This window comes from Meriones unguiculatus, chromosome 1 (genome assembly GCF_030254825.1).
Source record: "Meriones unguiculatus strain TT.TT164.6M chromosome 1, Bangor_MerUng_6.1, whole genome shotgun sequence".
In the NCBI taxonomy this organism is placed as follows: Eukaryota; Metazoa; Chordata; class Mammalia; order Rodentia; family Muridae; genus Meriones; species Meriones unguiculatus.
The window spans coordinates 71,704,528-71,724,444 of record NC_083349.1 but is presented as its reverse complement, the minus strand read 5'-3'; the positions used below and the strand labels follow the sequence as shown (position 1 = coordinate 71,724,444).

The following is a 19,917-nucleotide window of genomic DNA, read 5'->3' as shown; positions in this document are numbered from 1 at the left end:
AAGCGATGAACTGTTTTTGCTACTTACAGCAGACCCTGACAGTTTCTGTCCATGGTCCCTTCAAAGCGGAAACTGAAGTGACATTTCAGTTGCGGATGGTCACTCCAGCAAAACCAACCGTGTGATTAAAGAGTTGGAGTCATCTGGGACCAGCCTGACTTAATAACAGAGGAAAAGCAAAGATTTGCACTCAGCCTCCTCACGGCCAATGACTCAAACGACCAAGCTTCACAGGGAAACAACCAAACAACTGAAGACCGAGTGCAGACACCTGAAGCTGGGGAGCCCGGTGACAGCCTGCTGCTAGGCGGCCGCCTCCTAAGGACAGAGTGCGCCTGCTGATGCCACTCCCAAGATCAGTTCCTGCCTCTCTTTCTGCTTCCAATCTCTATGCCTGATAACAGAAACGGTAGCCACAAATACAGCACTTTACTGAGTTCTGTGGGTCATCCTTAGAAATTATCAAAAATTAGGCAGCATGGGTCACCTGGATTTGTGGCCAAAGAGAAAAAAAAGGATGGGCCCATCCCAAACTTACAACTGGTGTCTATGGTGAGGACAGTTCCACCTGTGTCCCCCCCCCCCCCAGCAAGTTTCCTTCTACTCCAGGCTGTGGTGTCGGCATGCATCACAGTGACCTTTGCCTTACTCCTTACTACGTCTCCAGGCTTCTGACAGTCTCTCATAGTTATTAAATATTAGGTATCCATGTAGTTGGCTGAGTAATAAATATTTATATAGCATTATAACTCTAAAATAATTACATGCTTTTTCTTAGCAAAGTGGAATTAAACAGTATGTACTTGTGAATCCTAATCCTGGCTTAGCATCTATTAGTGGTAAATGGTTTCTCTAAGTCTCGGTTTTTTTCAGTTGTAAAATGGGAGATAATATTACCTCACCCTCAAGGCTTGTGAGAGGTTTGGATGGCACTGGCAGCCACAGTGCTTAGCAGCAAGCAGTTATTCAGAGAACTTGAGTTTCCATCCCCTCAGTGTCTTAGACCCACAGCAACGTGGAGGAGACAGTTTATTTGGCTGACACATCCTGAATCACAGTCCATAAGGAAACCAAGGCAGAAACTCAAACTAGGCAGGAACCTGGAGCAGGAGCTGATGCAGAGGCCATGAGGGTGCTGCCTGCTGGCCTGCTCTTCACGGCCTGCTCAGCTGCTTTCTTACAGACCCCAGGACCACCAGCCCCTGGGGACACCAGCCACACACAATGGGATGGGCCCACCCTCCCTCGCCAATCTCCAGTTGAGAAAACACAAGCTGGCCCTCAGCCCAATCTTAAGGAGGCGGAGGCGTTTTCTCCACTGAGGTGCCCTGTTCTCAGGAAAGCACAGACTGCACCGTCAGGACAGGCAACAGGAGTGCTTGACAACGAGATAAAAACTTGATAAACTGTTGTTAATGAGCACCAAGTCATTACATGAGTGAAAATAAAAAACATTGCCCTAAGTGATTGTCAGCAATGTCACAGAACTAATGACATGATAGCAAATTGGAGTGTTAATTGTCAAAATAAAGGTGTCAAGCCAGCATCTTATCTAATTGTTATAATAAAATTTTCTTACATTATAATTATTCTCATGGGTCTGTTACTTTTTTACCTAGAGTCCTTAAACAAACATTATTAACTCTTCTTTTTTTCAATGTTCAAAAAACTCAAAATGGAAGTTCTAAAGGGCAAAAGGGATGGCTCAGCTGCTCTCAGAGCTCAGTTCCCAGAACCTGTCAGAGGGCTCCCAGCAGCCAGATCCTGAGGACTCAGCGCCCTCTGCTGGCCTCCACAGCACCTCCACAGGCACCTGTTTGTGTACACACACACACACACACACACACGCACACAAACACACTCACTCGCGCGCACACGCGAGCGCACACACACATACACATATACACGCACACATATGCACACAGACACACATGCACACACATGTGCACACAGACATACATAACACACACACTAAATCTTGTTTTAAGAGTTGTACAAGTATTTTCAGCAAAATCACAGAATAAATACCTAAACTACTTCGAACAGGTTCATTCTGAAACAGTCATAAATCATAGAATCATAAAAAAAATAGAAATACGGTCCAACAGGGTTTCAAATTATGATGAAATAAAATATTTGCAAGACAGTGAAAAGAAGATTTAAAATTAAAATAATTGTGGAAACAACAAACTTCTATCTACAGTTAAATTTCCAGCTCTGATAGAACCAGAGAGATACTGTGTAATAACAAAAGTAAAAATTAACATAACAAGCAATTTGTCAACAATCATGCTGCTAAGTTGACTACAAAAACCTATATTATACGTTCATGCTTTTCCATATTTCACATATTTTCCTCCTATTCACAACTTTCCAATAATACAGTATTATTAAAAAGCTTAGATGGATACTAAAATGCTATGATTTGAAAATTAATATCCTGATTATCTGACTACTTATAAAATACTATGAAGTAACCAAAATTTCCAAATTTCTGTGAATTGGTAGAAATTCCTCCTTTACTAATCCTTATCCCAAGTATAACTTAGTTCTTGTTTTCAGAATTTAAAACTTCCTCAGTTCACTAAAGCAAAAAAGACAACTATTTTTAAAAATGTGTACACTTGCTTATTCGCCAGCCTGAACTCACCCAAATATCTCTAAACAGGTGTTTGTAACAACATATTTCAAACAACTTAAAGGAATAAACTAAATACTGTGAAAATAAAAAGCATTTGTAAAGACGTCTAGAGTTCCTGCAGTATGGACTACTCGTCTACTTTAACGATGCTGTCTACACCTAGCAGCCGCACTACACAAGGGTATCGCAGTAATCACTGAAATCCAGCCACCAGCAACCGCAGAAAAGTGAGGACAGATCAGGAGGGGAGGCTCGAATGAACACCTGCTTATTGACGCCCCGTGGCGGTCAGCGCGTTCGCCAGGTGGACGCCATCACTCACCTGAGCACAGCAACTAGCGGTGCATATATGGAGTCCCCATCGTACACATACATGTGGTCCCAGCTGCATTCCGTAGCGAAATGGTTGAACCTTAACCTGAGCACTGCATTTGGACTGGGAAAAGGAGAGCTGCCTTTACATTCACATCAACATAAAACATACTAAAATCAGACATAGTAAATTTGTTTAAAATACATTTACAGATACTTTTTCTATAAATCATTAAATCACCAGAAGAAAAGCTGATATGCTGTCATGACACAGGTTTCAAAATACACATTTTGCTTTCTTAAAAATTCAATCAACAATAAAAAGCAGGCCTTATATACGTGACTAAGGCAGAAATTACGTACTTTTTATGTATTTTTTACTGAAATCTTATTAAATTATTTACTAACATGAATGCATCCTATCATATTGAGCTGTATTTAAATAAAGTTGGTTACAAAAGTTCAGCACTCAGAAGCAACTAGTCCCACTGACACAGAACCTTTATGTAAAGGCATTGGGTTCTTTCATTTTTCTTTTTTTCTCAAAATAGTGATACACTAAGACTAAAGGTAAATAGTAGAAAATAGCTGTTGAAGTTCTAAAAATACTTTTAAAGTAATCCAAAAAGCATGGCTTTCCAAATACAGTCTAAAAGCCATAAAATAGTACCAAAGAATTAGTGCCAATTCATTTATGATCTCCTCATAATAGTTTAAATAACTAAAATTCCTCACTGTGAAAAGCACCCTAAGAGAATAATAACAAACCTTACAAAGTGTCTACAGAATGTTATGACAATATCTTTAAAAGATGTTTAGCACAATTTAAATTTTAAAAGACTATTAGAATTGAAATGCTGAAAAATATTAACCAACAGCCTGACCCTGCACAGAATATCTTTACACTTTCTACAGAATTGGTAAAGTTCCTAACAAGATGTTTCTCAAAAGCCAAGAGGCCTATGTGTTTAGTCTGCAATAATGTAATTCAAAAGCAATATATATATATTTAATTATTACACCATAAATGGAAAGAACTCTGATTTACATTTTTGAACTTCATAAAATTAAGCAAATATTCCAATAATAAGCAAAGGAACTAATATACATACATAGTCATATTACCTACTGCTTTAACATCTCAGAGTAAAAGTAACTTATTTAACTCAACTGTATACTTACTAGCCTTCAATCAGCCATGTACACTTGGTTTTATATTTATAGTTAATCGGGCCGTCTGTTAAATACCCGGAAGGTTCTGTTAACCTGAAAAAGAAAATTCATTGCAAACAATGACCTCATGGAAGTATGAAGAAGGCAGGCAGTAGTGTGAGAAAATTCAAGCCATTCAGCCAAAAGAACGAGGCAGAATAGTTTACAAACTTCAGGCTGTCATGACAACTCTCTACAAGTGAAAAGATGTGTAGTCTAAATTTCTTCAGATTTGACAATGACCATTTCAACGACAAAGCAGGAAGAGTAAATTAAAAACTGAGCATTTTACTGATGGGTTCTGTGATGAAAAATGTTGGTTAGGTTAAGTTTTATCATCACAAGACTTAGGCTCTGGCAAAGAAGGAAGAGGATCTGATTGCCCTCTGAATGGTGCGGATCTGCAGAGCGCAAATCCACATGTGTGTGCTTCTCCGGGAAGCTCAGCAGCACATGCGTCTGTCACAGGGGTGTCAGGCAGCCGAATCCGGCAGAATCCCGAAGCCTGTCTTTCTCAGTCCCTCCTGACTGTACATTTGTACACAATCTCAACTAGCTTTAAAAATAAGGCTTAAAGTAGAACACAATTAGAAAACATCAGATCTTCTTCAGAATCTTCAAATATTTTAAGACAAAAATTTGCTTCTAGACAAATTACTTTGTCAGTGTGCATACATAGCTCACAAAAAAAAACTGGCTTTTTGTAGTCACATAAACAGATGCTTTTAATATCCAAATATCACGATCTACTTTTAAATAAAATTAAAGTACTTCTATAAGTGGAAAATATATTCCTTTATTTTAAAACTTCAAAAACTCTGTAAAATAGTTAGCAATCTGTACTGTAATGAAAAAAAGTAAAGTACAACTTAAATACTAGGCTAGTTTGTATGCTGTAATGTTTCACTTCCAACAACAGCAGAGGGGCTGATTCTGACGCCCCCCACCCACCTTACCACGTGTAAAAGTAGGGTATCTAACGACCAGGCCAGGCCCGAGCAGAGAGCGTATCTGCTTAGGTAAACGCATAGTGAGGGGGTAGTTACTGCAAGTTCAAATCTGTTTGGGAGACTCCTTCTGGAAGCCAAGTGTCCATGGGGCACACTGAGCCCAGCCCCCATCTGTGTGGAAAAAGATCTGGACTCTTCAAACAGATCTCCTTTGCCAGATGGCAAGGGCTTCACAGCAAGCTGGCAGGCTCTGCTCACAAGCACCCTGGAGAGACTTTGGGGGAAAAGGCTTCCTGGTTCCACTATTCATGCGGCTGGCGTGGCTTTGACAACACTGAACTGCTGCACCATCCACATGAATACACATGGACACACGGGGCCCACAGCACTGGTGCCGGCCTTCCCGCTCAGCCTTGCATTTTTGTGTTTTAGGCAAAGCTCCTACAGTGACACACTTCCACAAACCGTGCTCCCGGCTTCTTGTAAAGTGTCAAAGTAAGCGCAGAGGGCAGCTGGGAGTGAGTTCCACCATAACCCTGAAATAACCTACCATTCACTAGACTCACCCACCAGGCACGCTGTCCACTTCAGGTGGTGACATGGCACTCTGAGCCGTGACCACAGGCTCCGGCTCCTTACACAAGCATTTCCATCCCTGAGAGCTCTCTCTCCTCTAATGACTCTAATCTACTACAAATCATAGCGCTAGCATCTGTTAAACTATGGTTCTCTTTTCTAACTACATCAAAGTGCATTAACACCAAGTTCATGCAAAATAAATGTACAGTAACACAGCACTTTGCACCCCACGGAAAGGCACAATACTGACAAGATCAACTACTGCAAGGACGGAGAACACAGTTCTCTCGGGAATAATTCCATGCAACTTTATAAAATAATTTGCTACTGTCTTAATAATTGAAGACAGGAATATTGCAGTGCAGTGACTGACAGTGGCAGTGCTTGCTCACACTGCAGTGCAGTGACTGACAGTGGCAGTGCTTGCTCACACTGCAGTGCAGTGACTGACAGTGGCAGTGCTGTGATCACACTGCAGTGCAGTGACTGACAGTGGCAGTGCTTGCTCACACTGCAGTGCAGTGACTGACAGTGGCAGTGCTTGCTCACACTGCAGTGCAGTGACTGACAGTGGCAGTGCTTGCTCACACTGCAGTGCAGTGACTGACAGTGGCAGTGCTGTGATCACACTGCAGTGCAGTGACTGACAGTGGCAGTGCTGTGATCACACTGCAGTGCAGTGACTGACAGTGGCAGTGCTTGCTCACACTGCAGTGCAGTGACTGACAGTGGCAGTGCTTGCTCACACTGCAGTGCAGTGACTGACAGTGGCAGTGCTTGTTCACACTGCAGTGCAGTGACTGACAGTGGCAGTGCTTGCTCACACTGCAGTGCAGTGACTGACAGTGGCAGTGCTTGCTCACACTGCAGTGCAGTGACTGACAGTGGCAGTGCTGTGATCACACTGCAGTGCAGTGACTGACAGTGGCAGTGCTTGCTCACACTGCAGTGCAGTGACTGACAGTGGCAGTGCTTGCTCACACTGCAGTGCAGTGACTGACAGTGGCAGTGCTTGCTCACACTGCAGTGCAGTGACTGACAGTGGCAGTGCTTGCTCACACTGCAGTGCAGTGACTGACAGTGGCAGTGCTTGCTCACACTGCAGTGCAGTGACTGACAGTGGCAGTGCTTGCTCACACTGCAGTGCAGTGACTGACAGTGGCAGTGCTTGCTCACACTGCAGTGCAGTGACTGACAGTGGCAGTGCTGTGATCACACTGCAGTGCAGTGACTGACAGTGGTAGTGCTGTGTTCATATTCTCTCAGACTTCCTCACACTTTCTTATATCTGGTATGATTTCTTCAGGGAGTGTCTGAATCTTTGTTGCAGAGCCCTCCTCCACCAGCTAAACCTCACTGTGGTAAAGTGTGATTAGGAATCTGCCTTCCGCTGGGAGCAGCCTTCAGCCAGCAAATAGTGTAACCTAAGGAACAGAAGAGCCCTGGCACCTGGCCTCTTCACGTTGACAGTGCGTGAGTACACTTGTCCCTAGCACTTCCCTGTGGACCTGAACTTCAACAGTCCATGTGGCGGTGGACCCCTGACCTCTGCCTGACTGCCCACTCCTCTATCCAAGCCTTCAAAAGGCACAGAGGCTTGGCAAGATGGCTCCGCCAGTGAAGGTCCCTGCGGCTAAGGCAGACAGCCTGAGCTTCCCCAGTACCAACATGGTGGAAGGAGAAAATCAACTCCAAGGAGATGTCCTCCGAACCCCACACAATTCACCCTCCTCCTCCTGCTCCTCCTTCTCTTCTTCCTCCTGCTCTTTCTCCTCATTTCGGTCTTCCTCCTGTTCCTCCTCCTCCTTTTTCTCCTCTTCCTCTTCCTCCTCATCTACCTCCTCCTTTCCTCCTCCTCCTCCTCTTCTTCCTTCCCCTCCTCCCTCACTAAATTCTTTGAAGACAGTAGCATTAGTTTGCTGCTCTGAAAAGCACAATGATGAGCTAAAGAAAGCAACTTCACTCAGGATGATCTTTTCTAATTCTATCCATTTGCCTGCAAATTTCATGATTTCCTTGGTTTTAATAGATGAGTAGTATTCCATTGTGTAAATGAACCATGAGTGATGTAACCCAGGACCACAAAGACATGCATGGCATACACTCACTCATAAGTGGATATTAGCCATATAACATAGGATAAAATCCACAGACCTAAAGAAGATAAATAACAAAGTGGACCCTGGGAAGGATGCTTAATTCTCATTCAGAAGAGCAAATAGAATAGATACCAGAAGTGGTTGAAGATAGGGAACAGGACAGACAGGACAGGAGCCTACCAAAGATGCCCTGTGGAAGACTCCACCCAGCAGGGGATCAAAGCAGATGCTAAGGCTTACAGCCAAACTCTGGGCAGAGCACAAGGGGTCTTATGGAAGAACAGGGGTGGGGAGGGAGAATGACCCAGAGTGGACAGGAGCTCTACAAAGAGATCCAGAGAGCCCATGGTTGACTGCAGAGACTGAGGCATCAACCAAAGACCATTCATAGAGAGGACCTAGACCCCCTGCACAGATGTAGCCCATGAACTGCTCAGTCTCCATGTGGGTTCCCTAGTAAGGGGTGCAGGGGCTGTCTCTGACATGAACTTGGTTGCCAGCTCTTTGATCACTTCCCCCTGGCAGGGCAACACTGCCAGCCCATAGAGGAAGAGGATCCAGGCAGTCCTGACGAGACTTGATAGGCTAGGGTCAGACAGTGGGGAGAAGGGCTCCCTGTTTCAGTGGACTGGGGGGAGGATAGGAGAGGAAGAGGAAGGGAGGAAGGGTGCTACTATCGGGATATTAAGTGAATTAATCATAAAAATAAAGTAAATATATGGTTGGGAATGTTGAAAGAAAGAAAGAAAGAAAGCCACACACTCAGTCACAAGAGATGCCTCTAACATTGGAAGAAATGAGTGGGTGTCTGGCCATGACCCCCATGGGCTTACTTCACAGCCCTCACAAGTCTTATGCTAAAAATAGTATCAAAAAAAGTCCAAAATCAAAACTGTGGACCCCTGAGAGTTAGAGGAGTCTGGATAATCACATGTACTTTATAACCAGGATCCCCACATATTTTTTGAACTTCCTGAGCCTGTAGCAATTGTATTTCAAAAGCCAGACTGGAGATAAAAACTACTCCTGACTGAAGGAAGTGGCTATTTGTCCTCTGGCATAGCATAGCAACAAACAGCAGAAGTGAAATAAATCAGTTTAATCAATTAATGAAAGTTAGCTATAATAAACATGCTTCCAAAATCCATGCAGCTCATGTATAATAACAGAATATCAGTTTAAAAGCCCTAAATGTCTGGGAATTAAGAAACAGGCTTCTGAGTCACAAAGACATCTAGAAAACATTTTAGTTGACTCATTCTAAAAATCATAACCTACAAAAGCTTGTAAGGTGACGTTAAACTAATGCTTAGCAGAACGTATAGCTCTAAACATAAGTATTAGAAAACTGAAAACCAAGTATCTAAATTATAACTCAGGAAACTAGAAGAACACATCCAAACAGAGTTGGAAGAAATGATATGGTAAAAGAAACACAGAAAGTCTCAAATAATAAAATCACATAAAAAACCTCATACAACTAAAAGGTGTTTTCATATAATACTATATATGTACTATTAGATATAACATATGCATATGTGTGTGTTAAACTCCTAAAAACTCATCAAGAAAGAAAAAATATTAGTTATCAGAGAGGAAACAGGGACAGTGTTACTACTAATTCAGTAGAAAAACTGGGATATTAAAACTTCCTGACAATGAATTTGATGGTTTACATAAAACGGAAACAAAACCTATAAAACTCACAACTTGAAAAAAAACCAACAATGAAGAAATAGAAATTTTACAAAGTCCTATATCTGCTAAAGAAAGTTTAAAATAAAAACAAGGTACCAAAAATACCTGTGGGCTTCATTAGTAAAATTTTTCCATCACTTAAATGAGAAATAATAAAAATGTTTTGTCATTTCTTTCAGATATTAGAGAAAAAAGAAATGCACTCCAACTTATTTAATAATGTCAGTATACTCTGCTCCAGATCACAAAACCTGATGAGAATGTTTCAAAAATAAAAAATAAACATTACAGACAAATAGCTCTCATACCAAAACAACAGCAACACTCAACAAAATGTCAAATTAATACCAAAAACAGAATAGGCGGACAACATTTCTGACAGAGACAGAGGAAAGGGCATTCCTTGAGAACAAGGAGAAAACTGGCCGCAGACTTGTCTTTAGAACTGGGTGAACGTCCCGTGCAGGTTTACACCGGCAGTTGTATGAAGCAACATGCTTGCCTCAGCCAGACTGCAGGTGGGGCCAAGACCTGCAGGGACTCCGAGATATGACTTCTGCTCAGCCTTAGGCTCAGGACAAGCAGAAATAAGGACAGAGAGAGTCAAAAACAACTTGGCCTCACTCAAGGCAGACCACAAGAAATCTGCAAATCTCTCACCTCCTTATTCCTTGGCTCCAGGTAATCATGGAAATAGCCATCAAAATAGTAGCTGACCACAGGTTTAAAAAAAATGGTGGCACCAGAGATCACAATAAAAAATAAAATCATTGGAAATTAGTTTAGGAAACTCAGTAAACAAATATGAAACCATACTCAACAACAAAAACAACACTGAGTAAGGAAAATGTCCAGAGCTGCCTCACTGTAGATGCTTCATCTACCTCACAAAGAATTACAATGCAAAGAAATAAGAAGTGTGTCCTGATTACAGGAGATATTAGTTCTAAAAAACCTATTTTTGAAGAAATACAGATATTGCCAGACATCACCCCACCCAAAAAAAATATAGTGGGGTTTTGTTTTGGGTATTTTGTGGGCAAAGACAAGAGCATTGCCAGGGTTTACTGGCCCATAGCACACGCACCACGCCCAGCAGCTTTTTATGTGGCTTCTGAGACTTGAACTCGGGTCCTCACACTTGCATGGCAAGAACTTTGACACAGGAAAGCTCCATCCAGCCCAAAACGTCTTTCCTAAAACATATTTTCTAGTTGAAATATTGACTAGTTTGCTGGGTCCTTTTTTGCCGTTTTACAATTATTAACAGATACTGGTTGGATGTATTTCTGGGGTGCAGTATGGTGTTTTGACACACGTGTACACTATGAGACAGGAAGGTGGCTAGCTGGGTGGAGACGAGCTTACAATCCCAGAACTGGGGAGCAGACACAGTCAGATCCTCAGGTTCACTGACCACTCAGCCTAGCACACTTGCTGAGACACTGTCTCCAAAGAAAAGAAAACGGTGGACAGCACATGAGCAATAGACCACAATACCCAGGGTTAGCCTGTGGTTCCCATATGAAAGTACATACATGCACATATGTACATGCAAACACACACACACTAAACTCTAACATTCCTACCACCTCACATCTTTTTTTTATGATTAGAACATTTACCTATAAAAATTTTGAAATATACATAGGTCATCTTGCTGCACCAGGGAGCACAGGACTTCCTCCTGCCTGCCTGAAACTTTCTACACATCACCTCTTTGCCAAACATTGCCCTTTCCTCACCATCACTGCAGCACCCACCGGTTCACAAGATGAGTTCAAATCTTCAGCGTCCACAGGTGAGTGAGATCAGGGGCTATTGTGCCTTTGGCTCCCGGTTTATTCGCTCCCTGGATTGTCCTTTACAGTGCAAACGACATAACTCCCGTTCAGCCTCGGTGTTTCATTGGGACACGTGCCACTTTTTCCAATCCATTCATCTATTGATGAGCACTTACATTCTCCTCAAATTTGGGCTCTTGTGAATGCTGCTGCAATACATGCAGGAGGGAAGGCAGGGCCAGAAGTGGAACCGCTGAATCACATGGGATTCTATCTCCAGTTTGTTAAAGAAATTTCCCACTGTTTCCAAAATGGGCAAAGTAATAACATTTCCACTAAAATTCTTTCATTTCTTCTCATTCTAGACAACACTTGCTATCCTTCATCTTTTCAATAATAGGTTTTCTAACAGGTATGAGGTGATTAGAGTTTTAATGCGCTTAGTGATGTTGGACACACATTTTATGTATTTTGGGCCTTTTGTGTATCTTAAGAGAATTCTATTCAAGTCCTTTGGCTGCTTCTAAATAGATAGTTTTCTTGTTAAGTAGTTCAAATGCCTTAACTTGGATATGACTCCCTTATCTAATGTATGGCTGAGAAACAATTCTTCAGTGTGTAGAGTTTTTCAGTCTATTGCTCATTACAATGAATTCTAGAATGACCTCTTGCTACGCCCTGCCTTGCCCACTATGATGGGGTCCTCTTGCTACACCCTGCCTTGCCCACTATGATGGGGTCCTCTTGCTACGCCCTGCCTTGCCCACTATGATGGGGTCCTCTTGCTACGCCCTGCCTTGCCCACTATGATGGGGTAGCGCCTACTACGGCCCCAACCCAGAACCCAGTGCTTGTTCATCCTGTGTAGAGCGGAGGGGCTGGCTGGTCTCAGCACGAGGGGTGGGGGGGGCAGTCTCCAGCTGCGAGCATCTGGGAGGCAGGAGCTTCAGCTGCCAGCTTTGCTACACACTGATGAACAGGTCACTGGTGAAAGCCTTACCATCCCTCTGAGCTTCACCACAGAAGACTGCCACTCCAGTGGGGCCTAGGGGGCCTTGGCATGACCACATCCATGCAGACAACAGGCATTCTCTCAGGATGTTTTGAACAAAAGAGTTATAGTGTTGAACAGAAAAGACTAATATTTAATGTTTCTTATCACAAGAAGACATGGTGGCGGGAGCAGGCAGAAGCTGGTCATGCTGGACCCATTGTCAGGAACCAGAGGAACTCAGGGCTTCCTCTGTTCCCCCAACCTCTGCAGCACAGGGCGTCTCACTCCAGTCTCACACCTCCACCTTTACTTTGAGGTCGTGCTCTTGGGGTCAGGTATGAGAAGTCACTTCTGAGACCAGCAGTCCTGATCTTTGCAGAGCTGATAAATTCTGGGTCTGGAACTGTTCACTGCTGTGCTGGTTAGCTATTCTGTTGTTGTTTGGGTTTTTTGTTGTTGTTTGGGGTGGGGTTTTTTGTTTGTTTGGTTTGGTTTTGGTTGGTTGGTTGGTTTTGGAGGTTTGGTTTGGTTTGGTTTGGTTTGGTTTGGTCACCTTGACACAAGCTAGGGGCATCTGGGAAGGAGCCTCAACTGAGAAAATACCTTCCTCAGATTGGCCTGTGGGCAGGTCGGTGGGAGGTTTCCCTGACCTACTGGCACAGGACCAGCCAGCCAGCTGTGGGCAGTGCCACACCTGCAGACAGCGTGAGTTGTTGAAGATAAGGAAGCAGTTCGAGCAAGCCAGAGAGAGCTGGCTACTAAGCAGTTTCCCATGGCTTCTACTTTAGTCCCTGCCTCCAGGCTCCTGCCTGAAGCTCCTGTTCCACTTCTCGCAGAGACGGAGTATGATTTAAGAGTGCTAAGATGTGTTAAGCCCTGCCCGCCCATGTTGCTTTGGTCACGGTAGTCATCACAGCCACAGAAACCCTAACTAAGACAAGTGGTAAGTTCCACCAAGTACACAATAAAGTAATTATGTGAATTCCACAAAAACTCCCCCCAGCAAATAATGAGGCTCCATTTTATGAGGTCAGCATTACTGGAACACCAAAACCAGTGCAAGTGAGAACCCTTGTTATTTGATGAGAAGGATTAAGAGAAAGAAAAGATAGCCCGGGGGTCTGGAGAGCTGGCCAGTGGTTAGCATCACTGCTCTGGCAGAAGACTTGAATTCAGTTCCCAGCGTGATGGGCAGCTCAGTAAAGCCTGTAACTCCAGCTCCAGGGAAATACGAAACCTCGTCCCTTCTTGGGCATGCGCATACCCCACACAGAAACACTTATACACAAATTAAAAATAAAGAAGATAAAAGATAGCCCCAACCTGGAAGAAAATACTTCCAAATGATAAAGAACTATCCAGTAAATAAAATAATTTATTAAAAAAAATTAAGGGGAAATTTGAATATGCAGATTTGAAAGTTTCCTTGATAGAGAAGATAAACAAGTGACAAGTAAGCACAAACAAGATTTTAATATGATTGCTCATTAGGGGAACACAAATTAAAGGCCAGTGAGGGCCAATGAGATGGCTCAGCAGGGAAAGGGCACTCACCAATTCTGACAACCTGAGTTCCAATCCAGGACCCCCACAGTAGACCTAACTCCCAAAGTTGTCACCTTACCTCCCCACAAGTACTGTGGCATATCACATGAATGCACGCACACACACACACACACACACACACACACACACACAAACGAATGTTTAAAAAAAGGACCAAAGACAAATCACTCATCAATTGTTACAATTTAACTAGACAGTTGAGGATGTGCATTAACTAGAACATTTTCATGCTGCTTGGGAAGTTACATGATTACAATTACTCTGCAATATTAATCTCTTATATTTAGGAGATTAAACAGGTGGGCTGGAGAAACAAAATAATAAAATAAAATTTCTTTAATATAAAAACAATTAAACGTGTATTTAGCATATGATCCAGACTTGCACTATGTGGTATTTCTCCTAAATATGGAGAAATAAACATGGAGGTCTGTGTCCACACAAAGACATCTCCAGGAAAGTTCAGTCATTTCTATAAGGGGTAGTCAAAAACAGGAAACAATTCAAGAGCCCATCAGAGGACAAAAGGAAAAGCAAATGGAGAGTGCCCACAAATCCGAAACCATTCAGGAATAAAAGGAACAGAACGATTCTCAAAATGATACATGGCGAAAGAAGACATAAAGAAAGAATGTAATACAGGATTCATTCCACATATAAAAAACCTCTAAAACACCAACAAAAATGTGCTGAGAGAACACAGATGAGCGGTTCTGAGGATGAGGAAGGGGGGGAAGGGCAGTAATAAAAACTTTTGGGTGTGATTGCTGTTTTTATGGTCCTTATTACTGTGATCATTTCAGAGATAGATACAGAAGACAAAACTTCCCGAATTCTAAACTTTAAATAAATTGTGCTTTAAAAATTATAGCTCAGGGGCAAGAGAAACGGATGAGCTCTTGCAGAGGAACCAAGTTCAGCTCCCAATGCCCTGTGCTAGCTCACAACCATGTGCAACCCCAGCTCCAGGGGCTCTGGAGCCCTCCTCCAGACCGCTTGGCTCACACATGCATGTGCACGCACACACACATACCACATACACACACAGTACACAAATACCACATATACATACATCACACACATATACATATGTACACATATGTACACATATGTATATGTGTACATTCACACATACCACACACACATTCACACACATTCACACACACATGCATGTGCACAGATGCATACATGTAAGCACACACACACTACATAATTCAAAAAAATAAAACACATTTTAAGTTTCAGCTCAGCACAGCACTCGCAGAGCATGTGTAAGGCCTTGGGTTCAACGCGTGAGACCAGAGGAAGAAAAATCAACAAGGTAAAATTATAGTTTCTGGTGAGCCGACCTAAGGGAAAATAGCTAATTGGTCCTTTGTTTGACAGCACTCAGGAGGCCAACAGTGCCAGCAGTCCATAACAAGGTACGGCGGGGAGTGAGACGCCTCCTTTGGAACACCGTAGTTAGGCTGAGACCAGAAGGCTCCCAGTAATTACCCAAGCCAAGAGGCACAGGAAAGAGCACTGAGCAAAGAGGGCTGAGTAAAAGAGCCTGAGGCCAAAAGGAATTCTCCAGAAACTTACAAACAAGTGCTGGGGTAAACCTATTTTATTTAAGAAGCCAAATAATGGAAATAAACAGAAGGAAACCTGCTTCATGAATTTAGACTGAGCAGTCCATTTAGATTGCCTTAAATTCCTATGATGTGATTGCATATCTTAATGATATAAATTATCTCTCATAATTTTACTTAACAGACGAAGACATACAAAGAACATTCAGCTTTACACATTACTCAAAGGCTGCCTATAAGTAACAATAAAGAGCCCATATAAATATATCATTTAAAGAGTAGCTTAAGCCTGGCATGGTGGCACACACCTTTAATTCTGCAAGACATAGACAGAAGGATCTCTGTAAGTTCCAGGCCAGCCTGGTCTACATAGTGAGTTCCAGGGGTGTGTAGAGAGATCCTATCTCAAAAAAAAAAAAAAAAAAAAAAAGTAGCTTAGAAAAAAATAATGACGATTTCTAATCCTGCCCCTTTGGTTAATAAAAAACATCCTACTATCCTACTTCCGGACAGTATATGTTCATTTTATGTTCATGTTCACTTTAAACCTTTAGTCTCGCGTTAGCGAAAATGTGGGAGGGTTATTTTGGTTTACAATTGTCAGAATGTCTTATAATTGTCAATGTTTTATTCTTCTCAAGTGGAAGCAAATAACAGAATTAGGACGGATGTGCCACATTGGCGTCTGCGTTTCTTCCCTCAGGGCCCAATATTCAGATCTAAAAGGGCGTTGGAAGAACACTTCATTCCCTAGCTGAAACATCCAACACAGAAAAAGCCTAAGGTAATGTACCAATTAATTTTGACACCGCTTACCAAGATTAATCGATCACTTCTCATGACTATGGTGAGGCTGCCATCACTTCTCATGACTATGGTGAGGCTGCTATCACTTCTCATGACTATGGTGAGGCTGCCATCATTCTGTAAAGACTTCCATAATTGCTGAAAGGAGACTGTCAAGTTTAGTTCTCTCCCATGTGTTCTTACTTCAGATGCTGGAAAATACATCTTCAATAAACCTTTCACAGCTCACAATGTACTTTACCAAGAGTAATTTTTTTTTCTAAATGGCTGTATTCTCTAACGTTAAATACACCTTCTTTGCCCTGAAGACTTTGCATGAGAAAACACAGATCTGTACTGATATTCACCCTGATAACTTTGATTTCATAGAAAAGTGGAGTGGCACGCATCAAGAGTCCTAGGAATGGCGCTTCCCCAGGATGAACCCTGAGTACTAAGCTCACACACCTAGCTGCATCCGCACTAACAGCCGTCCACCTGCCCGTGGACATCTCTCGGTGGTGTTGGTCTACTTCTAACTTTCTCTGTGTGGATTCTCTTCCTAAGTGGGACAACGCCTGCGGGCAGTCGGGGACTGCTGACCTAGCTGTTACCCAGTACCCCTACTGTCTATGCAGCACTGGATTCATCGGCTCAGAACCGCAACCCTGGATCCTCCGTAGATAAATGGAGCAGATTCACCGCCACTAAAGCCAAGACCCACTAGTTACACGTGGACGAAACAATCTCCGGATTCTGAGAAGGCTGTTCCCAGTGTACATATTCAAGATACTCTGTGGACAGGTAACCCGCTGGCCGGCACTACCACGGCCAGAGGAGACAGGCTACTGTGAGGCACGATGTATCTCTTCTCGTTAGAGAACATCTTAAACCTTTAATTGGTGCCTCTCTCAAATTATTTTAAATTCATTTCTGAAACTTAATCCTGGAAACATTTACTGCTCCAAACAAATGTCACCTAAGATTTCCCTCTGAAACAACAAACTAAATAGTTAAATCCACTTAAAATTTGAAAGCGTCATTTAAAAACAAACATTTTTTTCATTGAATAAGGGGCATTGTTCTTGCCAGCAACAGTAAAAATGCGGCAAAGAGAATAAACAAAATTGTGCTGCAATTAAACCTCCAAGCAAACTCTCCTGAAATATAGTCCTAATGAGAGCCTTAATCTTGCCTCTGCCTCAAAGCCAGACTCTGCACCTAGACTCTGCTACCATCTTCACACAGATACAAGCCACCGGCATGCTATAATTTCACAGCCAGTCAGCCAGCAAACTTCACCTAAGCGTCCAGGGCAAGCTTCCTGGTGACTGCTTCTACCTGCGGGCCCTAGGAGGACGGCGCTTCTGGGCCCTCCCCAGCCACCCACTTCTTTTTATAGCGGGCGGAAATCTAAAATCAGCCAATAGGGAGAAGTGCCTTTACCCTGAAGATGCACACTCCTTGCCATCTTCAGCAGGAAAGCCAAACCGACGTCCCCAGACAACCCCAAAACTGTCCTAACAAACACCGCTAAAAGCGCATGTTCTGGGGGGCAGTGGGTTTGGAATCGCGACCCGGCAGTTTCTGTGCAGCCTTATTAACTTCCCTTCGCTGCCCGGGTTTCTCTCTTTCTGAGTAGAGCTCCAGATCAGCTCCAGGCTTGGGGAATGAATGCGAGGACAGACCACTTCCGACGAGGTAGGGAAGGTAGCACGCCCCGGTTAACCCTTTAACAATCCCAAGACGACTGAAGTGTGCGGCTGCTCTGGGACTCTGCGGCTGGCACAGGGAAGGCGCTGGGCCACTAGGCTAACCTTGACACCTCCGACTTCCCAGTGTTCGTGGCCGAGCTATGCCCTCCTTCTCTGAGAGAGTTACTGTCCTGATCGGTGAAGTTTAGCTGGGAGGCTGCCTTCGGCGCGGAGGATGGCTCGCCGCGAGGACGTGCGGAAAGCAGCGAGCCAGCCCGGGCTGGGAGCCGGCTGCGGGTCCACGGGGCACCCCGAGGGCGGCGCGGGGCGGGGCGGGGCTGGGGCCGGGGTCCCGCGGGGGCACTTACTTGAACCTGCCCTGGCAGTGCTGGCACTGGTCCCCGACCCAGCCCGGGTCGCACAGGCAGGTGGAGTTGACACAGCGACCCGAAAAGCAGGAGCCGGTCCTCTCGCAGGGCTTGGACTGGGACACCTGGGCGTAGAGCGCCAGGTAGAGGAAGCCGTAGCTCAGCAGCCAGTGGTGGGCGGCCAGCGGCGGCCAGGAGGAGGCGCCCCCGCCGCGCGCCACCCGAGCCCCGCACGGCCCCGGGGCGGCCGGCCGCCGAGCCCCCGCTCCCGGCTCCATCTTCCCGGGCGCCCGGCCCGGCGAGCTGCGCGCGGGGCGCGCCCGGGGCTGCTGCTGGCCCGGCTGGGGGAGGGATGCGGGCGCACCCGACCTCGCGGCCGCCGCGGCTCCCGGCTGCTCAGCGGCGCCGGCCCCCGTCCCGCAGTCCGCTCCCGAGCGACGCGCCCCAGCTGCGGCGGCCTCCGATCGGCGGCCCCCGGGCGCGCTCGGGCATCGCCGCCCGCGCCCCTGACCTTGTCCTGGGCGAGCCGGCCGGCCCAGCCGCGGGAGCTCCGCGAGACGCCGGCGCCCCGCGCTCCGAAGCGGACCCGAGCAGGAGGGACCGCGCGGAGGGGGAGGGGACCCGCGCGGCCCCGCCTCGCCTGCGGACCGCGCCAAGCGCCGGGGCCGGGGGAGCCGCGCGCCCGGGAGGCGGGGCGAGCGGGAGCCCCCGAGCCGGGCGCGTCCACCGCGCGCAGGGAGGGGAGGCGGCCCGGCTGCCTCCCGCCGCCCCCTCCCGACCCCCGGAGCCGCGCCCCCGCCGCGCGCCCGCCGCTCCGGTGGCCGTGGCCGCGGCCGCAGCCGGCGCCGGGAAGGGGAGCCCCTCGGGCGCGCGCGCTGGGGCCGGCCCCCCTCGGTGCGCGCGCTGTGGTCTCGCCCGGCCCCGGCCAGGGACCCGGGACTCCCCCACGCGCGCCCACCCGGCCGGCGCCGACCGGAGCGCGTCCCCCAGGCGTGGCCCGCGCCGCGGAGCCCCACAGACGAGCCGGCCACCCGGCTTGGAGTTCCGCGAGGGCAGCGCGTGCCCGGCCTCCCGCAAGGCCCCTCTTCTGCGTCCTTTTTTTTTTTTTTTTATCTTAAAAACTCCAACTACACACAAAGAGCCGAGCGTGTGCGGCCCCGAAAGTCTTAAAGGCCCCGCGTGTGGGGGGGGGAGGGGTGCAGGCCAGCGCGGAGTGGGCGAGGGGCTGCGGGGCGCGAGGCCGGGGCCGTGGGCGCCTCGGCCGCGGGCGGCTCTTTATCCGCCGAGTCGGGGCTCCGACCCCAACAAAGAGCTGCGGGATCCTGAGCCCCGACCCCGCCTCGGAACCCCAGGAATCTCTTCTGCTTGAGCGGGTTTCCGCCTTCGCCTGGGACAGTCTTGTCTTGAAAACGTTGCGGCTTCGGGCCGTTTCCTTCAGCGAGCGGCGAGTTTCCAGGGGAGGCCGCCCCCTCCGCGCTCTCCAGAGCTTCCTTCAGCTGACTCCGAGTTTGGACGGCACCGGCTGAGCAGGTCCCGTGCTTTGGTGCTCGCGCTCCCCGGGCCTCCTGCAAAGCCCTGGGGAGGAAGCAGCGCACACATGGCAGGCATGCCACCTCGCGCAGTCTGCAAAGAGCAGGCGGGTGAGCAAGAGCGCGGCGCT

General features: G+C 46.2%; 1 protein-coding gene across 11 annotated transcripts in view; it reads right to left on the bottom strand.

Moving 5' to 3' along the window:
• Atrnl1 (attractin like 1) overlaps nt 1-18,773 on the bottom strand; it is a 563,418-nt gene extending 544,645 nt beyond the window's left edge. For 4 of the 11 annotated variants that reach the window (XM_060391728.1, XM_060391729.1, XM_060391727.1 and 1 more), the window contains exons 1-3: nt 18,258-18,767; nt 4,136-4,219; nt 2,964-3,077 (exon numbers count right to left, since the gene is read on the bottom strand). In XM_060391728.1, coding sequence (XP_060247711.1) covers nt 2,964-3,077; nt 4,136-4,219; nt 18,258-18,535 — 476 coding nt within the window. In that variant the 5' untranslated portion in view covers nt 18,536-18,767. Of the gene's footprint in view, nt 1-2,963; nt 3,078-4,135; nt 4,220-18,257 lie in introns of all 11 variants that reach the window. The other 7 variants (XM_060391717.1, XM_060391720.1, XM_060391724.1 and 4 more) reach the window with 4 other exon arrangements.
• Between the last annotated feature and the right edge of the window lie 1,144 nt (nt 18,774-19,917).